The sequence below is a fragment of the Hippoglossus hippoglossus genome, chromosome 1 (assembly GCF_009819705.1).
Source record: "Hippoglossus hippoglossus isolate fHipHip1 chromosome 1, fHipHip1.pri, whole genome shotgun sequence".
NCBI classification, from domain to species: Eukaryota; Metazoa; Chordata; class Actinopteri; order Pleuronectiformes; family Pleuronectidae; genus Hippoglossus; species Hippoglossus hippoglossus.
Genome location: NC_047151.1, coordinates 26523323 through 26542247, shown reverse-complemented (window position 1 = coordinate 26542247; position 18925 = coordinate 26523323). Strand labels below are relative to the sequence as shown.

The following is an 18925-nucleotide window of genomic DNA, read 5'->3' as shown; positions in this document are numbered from 1 at the left end:
CAAGCAGGCCTGCCTGGAGCAGACTGCTAAAACCTTCCAAAGGCAGCGACGGAAGAGCCTGCCAAAGAACTTCAACACAAGAGCTGCATCGCACAGCAGAACCACAAACACAGGAGCCACAAACCAGCAAGACGACTTCACTGGATTTCAAACAGCATCAACCTTTTCTCCCTTTTCATTGACGGGTTACACAACTAGGCTTAATAATTATACTAGGCTAAGCAAAGACTGTATATTCTATTCCGTGTGATGTTTATAAGTTTGATTTGTGTTGCTGTGATATTTTGGTTATAAGTTATTTGAGAGTTAATGTTAGTTATGTTGTGCTCTTCACAGTCTTTCTTTGCATTCAACTAGCTGCTCTCTAACCTGGCACCAACACACACACACACACACACACACACACACACACACACATCTCCCCAAATTTAACACACACGTGATCTCAGCCACATGGTGTAGACACAAGGGGGTCTTTGTCTTCATAGTGGCCAGCCGCCATTTTGAAAGCACACTCACTCACACACACACACGCACACGAGTACTCACATACACATCTGTATTTAGTTAACACACTTTTGTAGTTTGTGTTTTTATACTTTTATTATCTTCATAGTAAATGTTTTTCTTCAACAAATGTTGTCTTCATTAATGTTGCATAATTGTGAATTTTGCCAACCTCTACACTGTCAAGAACTCCATACCCTTGAACTTTGCTAACTATCTATGTGGTAATTTGGTTATAGTTATTAATTTAAGTATTGATCCGAGTTCCAAATTTGTAGTTAGTACTTTCATGAGACTTAATCAATAAATTGGCTCTTTTCCCTTCCTTTGAAGGGTGGTGCCCCGAGGTAACTTCAATCAATTAGTTATTTTTTAATATTAATATTTTTAATATTAATACTCAATATTTGTTCTGATAACCAAATTTGTTGAATGCCCAAAGGCACACCATTTAACCGTGTCACGCTTAAGGTATCATATGTACAATGAGCCAGATTATTTTCCTCACGATAACAGAATGATTACCTGGGAAGTTGGTGAAAATGTTTTTTTTAAGCCCTTTACTCAAAATGTTAAAGACAGTAAATCAAATCCTTGATTAGCTCCTTTATCTGGATTAACACCAAAGTTGAATGGATTCTTAAAGGAATAGTATTGTTGTCTTTCTAATATGGCTGAATTACAAAACACATTTTCATGATCCATGCTACAATAAAAGCCCAGTTGTTGATGTTCTCCCCACAAACACTTCACATGGAGCGGGACTTTAATAAAAGTATAAAACTGACACGACAAACTAGAAACTGAAAGCATAAAAACAACTGACACGGATGAAATGCTACTCATTTTATTTCAGTTGACAGAACAGAAGGAAGTGACATTGTTCATTGTATTTTCAGAACTGGTGAAAGTAGAGCAGTTTATTACTGTGTCTCCATTTGTAGTTTATGTTTTATTTTTTTGTCCCCAATACAATGACTGTATGAAAACAGACACAATCTGTTGAATTTACATACAAGACAATGTAAAACATTATTTTTAACGATTTAAATTTTCTTAAAAATGTTCAGTTTGTAGAATTTACTGACATCTAGTGGTGAAGTGTCATGTTGCAGCTGAATACCCCTCACCTCACCCTCCCCTTTTAAACACGTTAGAGGACCTGTGGTAGCTTCAGATGTCATAAAAACTCAAAAGGTTTAGTTTGTCCAGTCTGGGCTACTGTAAAAAACATGGTGGCCTCCGTAGAAAGGACTCGCTCCTGAAGTAACTATAAAGTATTTAATTCAAAGGGCCCATTCTAGAGTGAGGAAAACAACAACTCATACAATTTAGATGAAACATACCAAAGAAAACATGACTCGGATTATTTTATATTAAATTTCTGCGGATAGGTGCTTTCACCTAAATCTTACACACTGAACCTTTAAAGGTTGTGTAAAAAGAATAAAGGGCTTTACAAATTATAGCTGGACATTTAATGAACAATGACATCAACTGTAAAGTTTGATGTGAAATGTCTGTTAAAAACTGAACATTTCACCATTAACCAAAAGCTGCATTTTCTCATGGTCGGGCGATGGTGTTTCTGATCCACTGATCGTATGGCCCATAACAGAGGTCCATAGTCATAAGTGACCAACCAGAGACAACTGTAGGATGCCCACGTACAATGACACCATAAATCTTGTCCTGGTACACCACTCCTCCACCAGAGTCACCCTGTGAAAGACATACGTGTATTTATTGCGCTTTTTTGCTCAAATTATTATTTCTATTTATAACCAACAATTGACACTTGTTAAAGCTGAAGAAATGAAACAAAGTGTGAACATGTGTACTCACGTGAGTGGCATCCACCGAAGGTGTATGGGCACAGATCAAGTGCTCATGTTTATAGGCTGCGAAGAGTTCTGGATTTTTCCGACGCAGAAAGCTCATGAACGTCTCACAGTCGATGACGTCCATATCAGCACAATGCAGAGTGTCTGAAGAACCAGGTTCTGAGGAGAAGAAAAGTTTTTACCAGTGAACTCACCACCGGAAGATTATTATACTTATTGATACTTTAATGAATTACATTTAACCTATGAGAGTGTTTTTGTATAAATAAGCAACACAATAAGAAGGCAAACAAAAACCTGATTGATTTAAATATTTGTTTCTTAACAAAACAAGAACAAAAGGAAAAAAAGATTATAAAAATAATCAAATAACATTAATCTCACTTCTTTCATTATTTGGGCCAACCTTCGTGGAACCGTGACCTGCAACCTGAACCACAGCATCTCTGTAAAAAACAAAAATTAAAATTAAAATATATTTTGAAACTATACGTAGTTAATTAACTAATTCTAGTTTTTATTTTCACATGTTCACTGGAAGGATGAGAACTCACCTCTTGGGAGGATGTTGACAGTCGGGAGCTCGTACAGGTTTGACACCTACAACTGCTTTAGGCAGCTTCAGTAACATGAGGTCGTGTTGCTTGCCGTCGTTGAAGATCACAGGTTGATCTGTGATTCGTACTCTTTTAGGAGGACCAGGATGCACGCCTATATGTGCAGTGAACGTCCTACAGGTAAAAGTTTAAACATCACTGAATCACAGTCAACACGTCATATTCTAATACTGTTGGTTATTAATCATAGTTTTACATCAAACCATTAATGACCGGTGCATCAGGACATTAATGTAAAAGTTGTTTCACTTTCTCACCGTCCTGGCTTATAGCAGTGAGCTGCAGTCAGAATCCACTGGTCACTGATCAGAGAGCCGCCACAAAGGTACTGGTGTTGTCCATCAGTGGATATCAGCTGGACATGGTACAGACGCTCATTTGGTCCACACTCTTGACCTCCGATGATTCTCTTCTCCAGATCAACCACTGTGCTCACTGTCACACCTGAATGAGACAGAGAACAACACCTTATCACAGTATCTGACAAAAAGAAAAAGAAGCAGCAGCAGTATTTCTTGGTCAGACCCAGTCATGTCACAAACTCCTTCACTTTCACACCTTGATAAAAGACAGAAATGTGATGCATTGCTTTACTGAAACAGTTTGAAACTAGAACACAGAGAGAATTGCTGCCTACTCACCAAGCCACATGGCAACGAGAAGAGTTGTGAGACGAGCCATCGCTGTCATTCAGCGTCTCAGTGACTGTCCTCCAGATGCAACAGTTGTGTCTTTTTAAATGTGTTCACGCTGTCCCGTCGGCCTCTGAGGCACCAATCACATTGTGAAGATTTACTGACGCAACCCCATTGGCTAAAGTAATCTGCTCATCTATGCTAATTGTTGATCTGTATCTGTTGTTGTTGTCCCATTGCGATGCAACGCCAGCAGCAGTTAATAATGTTCAACATTTTTTATTTCTTCAACCAATCTGACAGTGAGTTCTTACAGTTTGGTTTGTGTCTCAAAGGACAGCATGAAAACGACCTCCCTCATTACAGCTTTGCTCTGATTCCCCAACGGTTCTTGTTGTATTTCATGAGCAGTATTTCAACATTCACAAAATGAATCTTACCTTAATCGACGCCTTTCTGACACAGTGTCAACAACGATTTCAATGTTTTTCCATCAGTTTCAATGAAAGAAGCAGGCAATTTACTGGACGACTTCTAACAGGGATTTTCTTACAATATAAAATGATCCATATTTAGCATCTTGACGGATATTGTACTTCCTGTTTATCTTAAAAAACACAGCTTGTACTGTTTTGACCGTTATTCTGACTTGCAGATTGAAGAAAGAGATTTCAGTTGAAGGACGACCAAAGAGAAACAGCCAGTCACCAATACAGCAGAAGTAAGAAAGAGAAGTGTCTTTACAGGTCAATTCTATACACAGGTCCACAGTCTAATGTGTTAATAAGGAGGATTATACCCTGACAAAATTGAATATGAGAATTGTTTGACTTTACATGAATCTGCTCTGTGGTGCATCTTGGTGGTCTCAGTCTTGCAGTGAACGTGCTCCTGTGTTTGACCAGCATGTCATGGAGAGGGTGGGAGACATTGTCCAGAACGGGGGCATCCACCTGCATCGCTGTGAGTTTCTCGCCCAGTAGAGCTGGCCTGATGGTGTTGAAAGCACTGGAGAAGTCAAAAAACATGGCCCTCACAGTGCTGACCGGCTTGTCCAGGTGGTCGTGGACTCGATTCAGCAGGTAGACGATGGCGTCCTCAACTCCAAGCCGGGGCTGGTAGGCGAACTGGAGGGGATCCAAGTGTGGCCTGACCATGGGCCTGAGCTGCTCGAGGACGAGTCTCTCCAGGGTCTTCATGATGTGGGACGTCAGTGCCACCGGTCTGTAGTCCTTGGAGCCACTGGGACACGGCGTCTCCGCCACAGGAGCGAGACAGGACGTATTCCACACCACAGGGACCCTCTGAAGACTCAGGCTCATGTTGAAGACATGGTGAAACACTCCACAGAGCTGGGGGGCACAGGCTTTGAGAACCTTGGGGCTGACACCATCGGGGCCCGGAGCCTTGCCTGAGAGGAGTTTCCTCAGCTGTCTTCTAACATGGTGAGGTGTGATGGACACTTTAGAGGATGCAGGCTGGGGAGGAGGGGGGTTGGAGTCGTATGAAGAAGACAGTTAGCAGTTAGCTGCATGAGGAGGTGTTATATACTTCATGTGACCCATACTTCACCATAGAGACAGCGTATACAACATCATAATTGAAAATGTAGAGGATCAGTCACAGTCATGTGTTGTTATTTGAAACCAAGTGGGTCCCAAGATATTTTAGATTCATATCTGGAAAGTGGGAAGACGTATAGACCATCGACTGTATGTGCATCGAATATTTAATAGACTGTTAAACTCTTGTTACCTCTTCAATTCTTCTGCCAGGATTTAACACTGACCTCGTCAGGACCCGTTGGGATAAGGTGGGAATAGTGATTATTTTAAAGACTAACTTTAATTCTTGTGGCTGAAGTGCCTGTCCCTGTACACACACATATACAACACACCAATTAGCATGCTAATGCTAAGTAATCTAGATTGTCCCGCTATGAGCGAGGACTCCAATAACAGCACACACACACGGTAGAAATGTATGAAGCAGAGGCTTCTCACCTACGGAGTTTCCTGATCGCCAAGAGCACAGTCGTCCCAAGTGAGACAGTCAGGGCTGAAGCAGCCATGTCAGAGGACCTGGAGGAGCAGGAGAGGACGGCGGACGTCTCTGAGACGAGAGGTCTAGTTTCAGCATGGACTTGGAAATGAACACAGCTTTCCAGATTCACTCATGGCGGTCGCCGGGGCTGGTGGGGCACCCACCTTTGATTAGAGACTGTTAGCTTTGTCATATATAATCTGATATCTGATATTGATTTGCTTACTAATGATCCATATTTAGCATCTTGACAGATATTGTACTTCCAGTTTATCTTAACAGCCACACCTTGTACTGTTTTGACCGTTATTGTGACTTGCAGATTGAAGAAAGAGATTTCAGTTGAAGGACGACCAAAGAGAAACAGCCAGTCACCAATACAGCAGAAGTAAGAAAGAGAAGTGTCTTTACAGGTCAATTCTATACACAGGTCCACAGTCTAATGTGTTAATAAGGAGGATTAGACCCTGACAAAATTGAATGTGAGAATTGTTTGACTTTACATGAATCTGTTCAATTACTTATGAATCCTTAAAGTTTTTTCTGTGATGGAAACGGATTCAAACTAAAGCTGAGCCTTCGGTCCGTCCATTGTCATCCACTTATCCTGGCTTAGGTTGCACCGGTAGACAACCAACACATTTTGCTATGTTATTAATGCACCCTAAATATAAAATGTGGAAGGCTTTACAATTTACTTCAGACCAGGTTTTGATTGGTCAACCGTGCCATGGTTTTCTGCAGCCTCAAGATACCAATGCTCCGACAAGGAGTGTGACCGAAACCACTACGAGTTGGCCTGAAAATATCAAGATTGGGTCCTTTATTACTCCCTCTAAGTAGATTGTGTTTGTTCATGTTTAGGGGACTAATATCTATGATTGTCGAGCCGTTGTGAGACATGAACTCTGGAGAATGTCTGGACATAGAGCATGTAGAGTAAAAATACTTATAGTGTGGATCATGTATTAGTCTACAAGGAACATTTTCATAAAGAGCTGGTGTTTCCACAGACAAAAGAAAGATTTGAGATAATCGTGACGCGTTCTGGTTACACTTACAGCTGTTATCTCTGAAAGCCATCCTGACAACTTGCTCTGTTTTTTACTCTTCATCCTTACTTGCAGATTGGACACAGAGATTTCTCGGCTCAAACACTTGTCAGCATCGTGTCAACAGACGTGAGAAGGGGAAGAAGTGTTTTGAATAAGAGAACAAACAGTTGCCACCAGAACTATTGCAACAGAAAGGCCAATTTCGAAATCAATCGGTTAGAATAACAACGACAACAACACGTGACGCACAAAACTGAGAGAATACAGGTATCTCAGGATAAAATAGAGGAGCCATGTAGGTAGAGGACAATGCCAAAGATGGCCAAAGATTTTCAATTTGAAAAGACAACTAAATTCAAGAGTTTTAAAGCGCCCATATTGTGTAAAATACATTTTCTGGGATTTTACTATCCGTAATGACTTGAAGGGGTCAGTAGGTGGCCTCAAGGTATGAAAACAGTCACTCCGCGGACTTTTTCACTCAGTTCATTCTAAGAATTATTTAATCGAAACGTCTCGTTTTGTACTTCCTCCCCCTAATGTGTCATATGGGTTTGCACTCGTCTCTCAGCCCCACCCAGCCGGTACCAGCCCAGCCTCCGAACCCACCACCCCCGCTCACCACCAACACCCCTCCACACCAAATGCGACAACAAGCAGACTTGTTGCTGAGCTAGCAGCTTGTTAGCTACCACAGGCTAACCACATCAAACAACACTGAAGAAACACTGTAGTGTGGAGGGATGCAAGGAAGAGAATGTGTCCGTGCACATTCCTGCTCAGAACGTTACTGTTCGAGACCAGAGGTTACTCTTTATTCCTTCTGATGTGCCGTGTCGCTGTGCTCAGTTCGGAGTAAAGTCTACGTTACTCCGTATTGAAACTCCATTGTGAAACTCCATTGTGAAACTCCATTGTGAAACTCCGTACTGTAACTCGGGACGTTACTCCTACATTGGCCGACTGTCCTGCTAAAACTTGAACAAACATGAGGACGGTGTAACTTACAGTTCAGAAACATCCTGTTGTAACCGACTGTGAATATGTGGCTGGTCTTCTATAGCTGCAAATATAACATGACTTTCATTTATGTTTACCAGAGTGAATGCGCCAGAATAAGACCGGTGATAGGCCTGGTCGCGTGTCACTCAAAGTGCAGTCAGCCAATCGGAGGAGGGGCTCAAGAGATTTAAACCACTGATATATCGTCTTCGGGGACCAATACCTCAAATTAAATCACAGAAAGGTAGAAAACACTAGAGGACTGTTGTTTTCCATCAGTGGCTTTCAGCTGGACATGGTACAGACACGCTCATTTGGTCCACGCTTTTGACCTCTGATGATTGTCTTCTCCAGATCAACCACTGTGCTCACTGTCACACCTGAATGAGAAATAGTTCCAACATTATGATTTAGAATCGTGGCTGTGAGTATGCAGACAGAGAACACCACCTTATCACAGTATCTTGTTAGAAACACTTTACCTAAACCTCTTTTAAAAAGACATTCTTTTACATTAGTCTGATGGTTATTTAACATTTAGGTTTCACGTCTGAATAAGCTCTTGGTTTCTTTTTTTTCGAAGATGAGGCATCAGTCACAAAGTCACAAAAGCCTTTAATTCACTCGCAGCTCCGCGAAGCTAAAAATGTGACGCTCTGATTTTCTTAAAACAGTTTGTCGCTTAAACTACAACATGAGAATTGCTGCCTTCTCACCAAGCCACATGGCAAAGAGAAGAGTTGTGAGACGAGCCATCGCTGTCATTCACCGTCTCAGTGACTGTCCTCCAGATGCAACGGTTGTGTCTTTTTTAATCTGTTCCTCTGTCCCGTCAGCCTCTGAGGCACCAATCACATTGTGAAGATTTACGCAACCCCATTGGCTAAAGTAATCTGCACATCTATGCTAATTTTTGGATAACAGTTTAGATTAACGTACAGTGTAATATTTTGTACGAATGCTGTACAAATACCTCAGGTATCAGTACTTATATGTAGGTACAGAGGAAGAACTTGTGAAGTTCATCAAACAGAGAGGTACAAATTTGGGATCTTGCAAAGAACGTATTTCGTAGGTATTTTATATGTAGCTGGTACATATTCTACGATTACAGAGTATTTATAAAACCTATTGAACCTTTGTTGGAAAGACCAACAAACAGGTTAACGACATTGATCCTACATCATTTTGGGGTAGGCTGTTTAAATTGAATTGTAAAGGTTGATGGGTTTTCAAGGCACCATTGAAAGAGTGTTGAATTCATTCAGTCTAATCAAGGTTAAAAGAATAAAGTTTGTTGAATCGTTCATTTGATGTGTCCTTTATGTAAGAGGCTGCTGCACTTCTGATTGTAACGTGGAGGGACTGGTTGAGAGAGGATCAATGACACTGTTGGGACCTGGTATTTGTGAACTACAGTTCGGCCTACATGTTTAGTCAAAGCCTGACGACATGTTTCTTTGTTCTGGAGACGAAGGAGATTCTCCAGAACTCAATCTCCCAGGGTGCTTCAACTTCTAAAGCCGAGGTGAGAAAACTGACCGTGGACACAACTTTCAACCACTATGGGCCTGGTGACCCATGAGGTCACCAGGCCAATATAAGCCCAGTTCCCCCTCTCCTCTTTCTCTTTCTACTCAACTCTCCGAGAGGAGAAGTGTGGCTCTCCAGCTCACCTCTCTTTCTGCTCAACTTCCATGGAGGAGAGGTGCAGGTCTCCAGCTCACCCAGCCAGGGAAACTTCCTCCCTATCCAAGCTCTACCGACCTTCAAGCAGGCCTGCCTGGAGCAGACTGCTAAAACCTTCCAAAAGGCAGCGACGGAAGAGCCTGCCTAAGAACTTCAGCACAAGAGCTGCATTGCACAGCAGAACCACAAACACAGGAGCCACAAACCAGCAAGACGACTTCACTGGACTTCAAACAGCAAATCAACCTTTTTTCCCTTTTCATGGACGGGTAACACAACTGGGCTTAATAATTATACTAGGCTAAGCAAAGATTTATTCTATTCCGTGTGATGTTTATAAGTTTGATTTGTGTTGCTGTGATATTTTGGTTATAAGTTATTTGAAAGTTAATGTTAGTTATGTTGTGCTCTTCACAGTCTTTCTTTGCATTCAACTAGCTGCTCTCTAACCTGGCACCAACACACACACACACACATACACACACACACACAAACACATGCACACATCTCCCGAAACTTAAGATACACATGTGATCTCAGCCACATGGTGGAAACACCAGGGGGTCTTTGTCTTCATAGTGGCCAGCCGCCATTTTGAAAGCACACTCACACTCACACACACACACACACACACGCACACGATAACAGAATGATTACCTGGGAAATTGGTGAAAATGTTTTTTTTAAAGCTCTTTACTCAAAATGTTAAAGACAGTAAATCAAATCCTTGATTAGCTCCTTTATCTGGATTAACACCAATGTTTAATGGATTCTTAAAGGAATAGTATTGTTGTCTTTCTAATATGGCTGAATTACAAAACACATGTTCATGATCCATGCTGTAATAAAAGCCCAGTTGTTGATGTTCTCCCCACAAACACTTCACATGGAGCGGGACCTTAATAAAAGTATAAAACTGACACGACAAACTAGAAACTGAAAGCATGAAAACAACTGACACGGATGAAATGCTACTCATTTCATTTCAGTTGACAGAACAGAAGGAAGTGACTTTGTTCATTGTATTTTCAGAACTGGTGAAAGTAGAGCAGTTTATTACTGTGTCTCCCTTTGTAGTTTACGTTTTATTTTTTTGTCCCCAATAGAATGACTGTATGAAAACAGACACAATCTGTTGAATTTACATACAAGACAATGTAAAACATTATTTTTAACGATTTAAATTTTCTTAAAAAGGTTCAGTTTGTAGAATTTACTGACATCTAGTGGTGAAGTGTCATGTTGCAGCTGAATACCCCTCACCTCACCCTCCCCTTTTAAACACGTTAGAGGACCTGTGGTAGCTTCAGATGTCATAAAAACTCAAAAGGTTTAGTTTGTCCAGTCTGGGCTACTGTAAAAAACATGGTGGCCTCCGTAGAAAGGACTCGCTCCTGAAGTAACTATAAAGTATTTAATTCAAAGGGCCCATTCTAGAGTGAGGAAAACAACAATTCATACAATTTAGATGAAACACACTAATGAAAACATGGAATTCTTTTCGTCTTCTGTTGAGTGGGACTTTGTTTTATGCTGTAAAGTCAGATTCACTTCATTTCTTGAGTCAAATCTCAGAGGCTTGAGAAAAGCCAAATATAAAGTTAATTTAAAAGGAGTTAAAGAGACAGGAGCTGAAACCAAGTGTTTCAGACAGAGGCTGAAAGGAGGAGCTGCAGCAATGGACAGTCTGAGTTAAGTGATGTAAACCTTCTCAAGTAATAACACAAATTAGAATTATCAACCTGATTATGATTAGAACATGTTTCCTTTGGCTAAATCAAGATAATTCAAGTTCAAATCAGGTGGACTCAAGAAATCCAGGAATTTGAATCACGGAATGGTTAAAAACTTTAGCTCTTCACAGTGAGACAGTTGAAAAACTGAGTCTAAAAAGCAGCAGTATGATTCATCAGGTTTTACCCATAATCCCCCACATGTCACGCGTGTGAACATCACTCCTCTAAGCAGCCTGGATTTGCCAAATCCAAAACCACGACTGTCGCTGGTGTGCGAGCGCTAAAACAGAAACGACTTAATTCCTCCAGCCGATACTGATCTTTAATTTGCTCACCGAGGGAAATTAATAATTGAGTCTACGGACAGTGTAAGCACATATGAGACATGGTCGATAATTATCCTCTCTTCAAGATGAAAGTCACTGGTGATCAAAACGTCGTGAGACGTTGTGAGAGAGTAAAAACACCTTTTGAGCAGCTGCACGTTAGAGGATTTACAATCTCAGAAACGTGAGAGACCACAGAAGTCACACACAAGACAAGATTTGTCCGGAACGTAAGACCACACACGTGTTTGTAGAAAATTAACGATTCCAGAAGCTGCTTCCAGGTCCTGACTCAACTGGTACCATTAAGATTAGTTTGTAAACCCATCATGACATTTCACCCAAACAAACCTGGCAGAAACCTTAACAGTTGAAGGTGCACTCTGACTTTTAAGTTTGGTCCATGTTCCTTTCACTGGAGTAGGCAGAGGTTCTGACTCTGAAGACAGCCACCAGGGGGCGGTGGAGGTTTAACTTCTGAGGCGCTGCCATGTCGTCATGAAGGGTCACGCAGCGTTTCTTTTCAAACACGCCTAAAACACACATTTAGATGCATATCAGATTTTCATGCACGAACATAACAATATTCATTCATAGCTCTACTTGTGGTACAAACTCCAAACTTAGGATGAACTGCATACAGACAAATGCAGCAACTGATTAAATCTATTCAAATATGAAACTACAAAATTTAAATACGAGTACTTTAACACAGCATTCTAAAAACAAAGCTTGACCAGTATAATTTATAGAAAGCATTTGAATACTCTACTGAGCCACAGCCGATAGAGAAGAAGCATCAGTTGAGCCATTGTTCTCACTCATATCATCACCTTCTGTCTGTCTCAGCAGTGGCAGCTGACGGTCAAACCACGAACACTTATCAACACGATCCTATTGGCTGCGGACCTGTGCACATTTATGCAAAGGACGTTTTCCATTCCTACCAACAGTTTCTGCTCTTACACTCCATAAACTGGAGGAAAGTGAAACTGACTTAGAGGTTCAGTGGGAAAGGTTTACAGGGATCTATCAGCAAGATTTAATATGAAGTTCACATGTTTTCATTAGTGTGTAAAATCACCTGGAACCAAGAATGATGTTGTTTTCACTGGCAGAGAACATCATCATGTTTCTACACCAGAAGGGACAGAAACCAAACACCGGGGACCTCTCGGTGTTTTATCATGGTACTTCAGGGCCACTGGGGGGTGAGGCAAAGATTTTTCAGGTTGTGAGAAATTTGCAACTTCCCAGTTGTGCTTGTTTACTAAAGGTTTGTGTTTTCTGTTTGTAATTACTTTCTAAGTCCCACAACAAAGTTCTGTGAGGAAAAGCAGACTCTATCTACCAGCATCACCAGCAGCGGCACCCAACAAGGTGCACTTAACCTGGGCTGGAATAAAACTGTGATTTTACTGTCTTCTTCTCAATATGGTGAAATGCAAAACACATCTTCATGCTATGGTAAAAGCAGAGATGTGGATTGAACTATTTTGATGCATTTGTTTTGTCTTCCCACAAGTGTTCCACGTGGAGATGAACTTAAATAGATAAACAACGCATGAAAAAGTAAAGAGAATCCATAAAACATCTTCTCTCCTCACTGGCGATTTCTCACAGTCCCGCAGGGTAGTCATTCAAATCATTGGTGGGAGAGGTAAGACAAAACATTGACTAAAGAAGTTTTACATTGTGCAGGAATGTGTTCATGTGTGTAGTTTGACTTTGACACTAAAACCTTAAAAACAACAAGCCACAAATGCATTGATACTCATTTTATTTCAGTTGACAGAACGTTGGGGAAAGAAAGTCAAAGTGTTCATTTTCTTTTCAGTTTTGGTAAAAGAAGAACAGACTATTATTATGTCTACCGTTGTAGTTTTGTTTCCAATACAATGACTGTATGATAACAGAAGCCATCTATAGAATTTACATATGGGAAAAGGCACAATTGTTTATTTTACAAATTTTAATTCCTATACAAATGTATAACAAATATTTCATGAATTAACAAATGATAGTTAAAGATTTAATGGACAATGACATCAACTGTAAATTTAGATGTGAAATTTCTGTTAAATAACTGAACATTTCACCATTAACCAGAAGCTGCATTTGCTCCTGGTGGCTTGATAGTATCTATGATCCAGTCAAAGTATGGCTGATAACAGAGGTCCATGAAAACAGTTGGTGCAGCACAGGCATGTGTAGGATGACCCATTACAATGACACCATGAATCCTGCCCTGGTACACCACTCCTCCACCAGAGTCACCCTGTGAGAGACATACGTGTGTTTATTGCATTTTTTTTCTGTAATCATTAACATTTCTATTTTTAACAAACAATTGAAACTTGTTATAGCTGAAGAAATGAAACAAAGTTAGAAGACATGTACTCACGAGACATGCATCCACCCCATGTCTAGAGGCACAGATCCAGTGCTGATATGGACAGTCGATGACGTCCATATCAGCACATTGCAGAGTTGCTGAAGAACCAGGTTCTGAGGAGAAGAACATTTTTTACCAGTGAACTCACCACTGGAAGATTATTATACTTATTGACACTTTAATAAATTACATTGAACCTATGAGTGTTTTTTGTATAAATAAGCAACACAATTTGAAGACAAAGAAAAACCTTATTGATTTAAATATTTGTCTCTTAACAAAACAAGAACACAAGGAAAAGAAGATTATAAAAATAATCAAATAACATTAATCTCACGTCTTGTATTATATGGGCCAACTGTTGTGGAACCGTGACCTGCAACCTGAACCACAGCACCTCTGTAAAAAACAAAAATTTAAATTAAAATATATTTTGAAACTATACGTAGTTAATTAACTAATTCTAGTTTTTATTTTCACATGTTCACTGGAAGGATGAGAACTCACCTCCTGGGAGGATGTTTACAGTCGGGAAGTGGTACAGGTGTGATACCTACTGGATGAGGCAGCTTCAGTAACATGAGGTCGTGTTGCTGGTTGCCGTCATTGAAGATCACAGGTCGATGTGTGATTCGTACTCTTTGAAGAGGACCAGCATGCACGCCTATATATGCGAAGAACACCCTGAAGGTAAAAGTTTAAACATCAGTGAATCACAGTCAACACATGATATTTTAATACTGTTGGTTATTAATCATAGTTTTACATCAAACCATTAATGACCGGTGCATCAGAGCATTAAAGTAAAAGTTGAATCACTTTCTCACCGTCCTGGCTTATAGCAGTGAGCTGCAGTCAGAATCCACCGGTCACTGATCAGAGAGCCGCCACACTTGGACACGTGTGTTCCATTAGTGGCTCTCAGATGGACATGGTACAGACGCTCATTTGGTCCACACACATGACCTCCGATGATTCTCTTCTCCAGATCAACCACTGTGCTCACTGTCACACCTGAATGAGACAGAGAACAACACCTTATCACAGTATCTGACAAAAAGAAAAAGAAGCAGCAGCAGTATTTCTTGGTCAGACCCAGTCATGTCACAAAACCCTTCACTTTCACACCTTGATAAAAGACAGAAATGTGATGCATTGCTTTACTGAAACAGTTTGAAACTAGAACACAGAGAGAATTGCTGCCTACTCACCAAGCCACATGGCAAAGAGAAGAGTTGTGAGACGAGCCATCGCTGTCATTCAGCGTCTCAGTGACTGTCCTCCAGATGCAACAGTCTTTTTAAATCTGTTCACGCTGTCCCGTCGGCCTCTGAGGCACCAATCACATTGTGAAGATTTACTGACGCAACCCCATTGGCTAAAGTAATCTGCACATCTATGCAAATTTTTGATCTTTATCAGTTGTTGTTGTCCCATTGCAATGAATCGCCAGCAGCAGTTAATAATGTTGAACGTTTTTTATTTCTTCAACCAATCTGAAAGGTTAGTTCTTACAGTTTGGTTTGTGTCTCAAAGGACAGCATGAAAACGACCTCCCTCATTACAGCTTTGCTCTGATTCCCCAACGGTTCTTGTTGTATTTCATGAGCAGGATTTCAACATTCACACAATGAATCTTACCTTAATCGACGCCTTTCTGACACAGTGTCAACAACGATTTCAATGTTTTTCCATCAGTTTCAATGAAAGAAGCAGGCAATTTACTGGACGACTTCTAACAGGGATTTTCTTACAATATAAAATGATCCATATTTAGCATCTTGACAGATATTGTACTTCCTGTTTATCTTAACAGCCACACCTTGTACTGTTTTGACCGTTATTGTGACTTGCAGATTGAAGAAAGAGATTTCCGTTGAAGTACGACCAAAGAGAAACAGCCAGTCACCAATACAGCAGAAGTAAGAAAGAGAAGTGTCTTTACAGGTCAATTCTATACACAGGTCCACAGTCTCATGTGTTAATAAGGAGGATTATATTATATTATATATTCGATTTTAGCGTGGATCTGGACAAAGGGGCAGACCTAGGAATTATTTTAATTTATATATTTCATCAAAATTGAGCGTCCTATATACATATTTTACATCTGCAGGGTTGGTCATATTTTTATCCATATTTTGACCTATTACCCAGGGAATACTGCACGGATCTTGATTCAGTTTTATTTTCACCAACCTGCAATTCTTTTGCGAAATAGATTATGTTGTTTATGATCTTGTTTAGTTGGTTGTGATTGAATTTAAGGAGTTAAGCTGTTGGACCCTGGTTTAGATAAGAAATGTACTGAGTGTCCTTCTAACTTCAAACTGAAACATAGAGCAAGTAGAATAAAAATACTTATAGTGTGGATCATGTATTAGTCTACAAGGAACATTTTCATAAAGAGCTGGTGTTCCCACAGACAAAAGAAAGATTTGAGATAATCGTGACGCGTTCTGGTTACACTTACAGCTGTTATCTCTGAAAGCCATCCTGACAACTTGCTCTGTTTTTTACTTTTGAATAAGAGAACAAAACGTTGCCACCAGAACTATTGCAACAGAAATGCCAATTTCGAAATCAATCGGTTAGAATAACAACGACTACAACACACTTCGTTTGAGTAAAGTGTGGTTTGCCCTTGAGGGCCAGGGTAAATCAGATGCTTCATACGAATGCTAGTGAAATGCAGCGTCACTGTATTTTGCACAATCTAGAAAATGAATAACTAAAATATGAACTTTTACCTCAGGTTGGATCTGGTGATTACATCTTTGTAAGAGTTTGTCTGTCAGACTGTTGAGGGCCAGAAGATGCAGAATTCTTTTGAATAAATAAACGAGAAAGAGTTTTGTGCTGTGAAACAAAATGATCAAATGTTCTCGTAGAGTTGAAATCTCATATTTTGTTTGTGATGAGAGGGTTTCTGTCAGTTTACTTTTGGGTCATGGGGTTTTCCTAATGGTGTCTCCATGCACAGCAATCTGAACTCCAGCAGCTTTCTGGCGAACATAATGACCATTGGGGTTTACACTAAAAATGTTTTATGTGTATCTGGCTTCATCCGGTTGCTGTTTCTGGTTTCCTTATCAGAATCAGAAATATTTTATTGATTGAGTTTTTATTATAAGCATGGATACGTCAGATATTGCTGGTATTGAAATGAGTCCAGTCAGTTGACTCAGAGTATCTGACACTCAGTCGGGTCGGACACTCAGAGGGAGGAGTTGTGTAGTTTGATGGCCACAGGCAGGAATGAGTTCCTATTTTAAAGACTAACTTTAACTCTTGTGGCTGAAGTGCCTGTCCCTGTACACACACATATACAACACACCAATTAGCATGCTAATGCTAAGTAATCTAGATTGTCCCGCTATGAGCGAGGACTCCAATAACAGCACACACACACGGTAGAAATGTATGAAGCAGAGGCTTCTCACCTACGGAGTTTCCTGATCGCCAAGAGCACAGTCGTCCCAAGTGAGACAGTCAGGGCTGAAGCAGCCATGTCAGAGGACCTGGAGGAGCAGGAGAGGACGGCGGACATCTCTGAGACGAGAGGTCTAGTTTCAGCATGGACGTGGAAATGAACACAGCTTTCCAGATTCACACTCATAGCGGTCACCTGGGGTGGTGGGATGCCCACCTGTGATTAGAGACTGTTACCTTTGTCATATATAATCTGATATCTGATGTTGATTTGCTTACTAATGATCCATATTTAGCATCTTGACAGATATTGTACTTCCAGTTTATCTTAACAGCCACACCTTGTACTGTTTTGACCGTTATTGTGACTTGCAGATTGTTGAAAGAGATTTCCGTTGAAGGACGACCAAAGAGAAACAGCCAGTCACCAATACAGCAGAAGTAAGAAAGAGAAGTGTCTTTAAAGGTCAATTCTATACACAGGTCCACAGTCTAATGTGTTAATAAGGAGGATTAGACCCTGACAAAAATTGAATGTGAGAATTGTTTGACTTTACATGTATCTGTTCAATTGCTTATGAATCCCTAAAGTTTTTTCTGTGATGGAAACGGATTCAAACTAAAGCTGAGCCTTCGGTCCGTCCATTGTCATCCACTTATCCTGGCTTAGGTTGCATCGGTAGACAACCAACACGTTTTGCTATCTTACTAATGCACCCTAAATATAAAATGTGGAAGGCTTTACAATTTACCTCAGACCAGGTTTTGATTGGTCAACCGTGCCATGGTTTTCTGCAGCCTCAAGATACCAATGCTCCGACAATGAGTGTGACCAAAATCACTACGAGTTGGCCTGAAAATATCAAGATTGGGTCCTTTATTACTCCCTCTAAGTAGATTGTGTTTGTTCATGTTTAGGGGACTAATATCTATGATTGTCTAGCCGTTGTGAGACATGAACTCTGGAGAATGTCTGGACATCTTGAGCCTTGGCAGAGGTATGTGCTCTCTAAGTGCTATTCTAGTTTATTGGTTAGTTGTTTGTCAGCAGGAATACGTTAAACTAATGAAACTAAGTGGAAGGATGGGACATGGGCCAAGAAAGAACCCATTCGATTTTAGCGTGGATCTGGACAAAGGGGCAGACCTAGGAATTATTTTAATTTATATATCAAAATTGAGCGTCCTATATACATATTTTACATCTGCAGGGTTGGTCATATTTTTATACATATTTTGACCTATTACCCAGGGAATACTGCACGGATCTTGATTCGGTTTTATTTTCACCAACCTGCGATTCTTTTGCGAAATATACTATGTTGTTTATGATCTTGTTTAGTTGGTTGTGATTGAATTTAAGGAGTTAAGCTGTTGGACCCTGGTTTAGGTCAGAAATGTACTGAGTGTCCTTCTAACTTCAAACTGAAACACAGAGCATGTAGAATAAAAATACTTATAGTGTGGATCATGTATTAGTCTACAAGGAACATTTTCATAAAGAGGTGGTGTTCCCACAGACAAAAGAAAGATTTGAGATAATCGTGACGCGTTCTGGTTACACTTACAGCTGTTATCTCTGAAAGCCATCCTGACAACTTGCTCTGTTTTTAACTTTTGAATAAGAGAACAAAACGTTGCCAC

General features: G+C 40.4%; 1 protein-coding gene across 3 annotated transcripts; it reads right to left on the bottom strand.

Moving 5' to 3' along the window:
- Positions 1-1861: 1861 nt before the first annotated feature.
- Positions 1862-15142, bottom strand: LOC117759496 (thrombin-like enzyme elegaxobin-2). 3 transcript variants are annotated; one of them, XM_034581662.1, is made up of 6 exons: positions 15061-15142; positions 14677-14863; positions 2906-3082; positions 2736-2797; positions 2353-2510; positions 1862-2229 (listed from the first exon to the last, which is right to left on the bottom strand). In XM_034581662.1, the coding sequence occupies exons 1-6, from the start codon at positions 15107-15109 to the stop codon at positions 2074-2076; spliced, it is 789 nt and encodes a 262-aa protein (XP_034437553.1). In that variant the 5' UTR covers positions 15110-15142; the 3' UTR covers positions 1862-2073. The 3 variants fall into 3 exon arrangements, with proteins under 3 accessions (XP_034437553.1, XP_034437535.1, XP_034437545.1); XM_034581644.1 differs by lacking the exons at positions 14677-14863; positions 15061-15142 and adding exons at positions 3226-3412; positions 8420-8519; XM_034581654.1 differs by lacking the exons at positions 14677-14863; positions 15061-15142 and adding exons at positions 3226-3412; positions 3610-3769.
- Positions 15143-18925: the final 3783 nt, after the last annotated feature.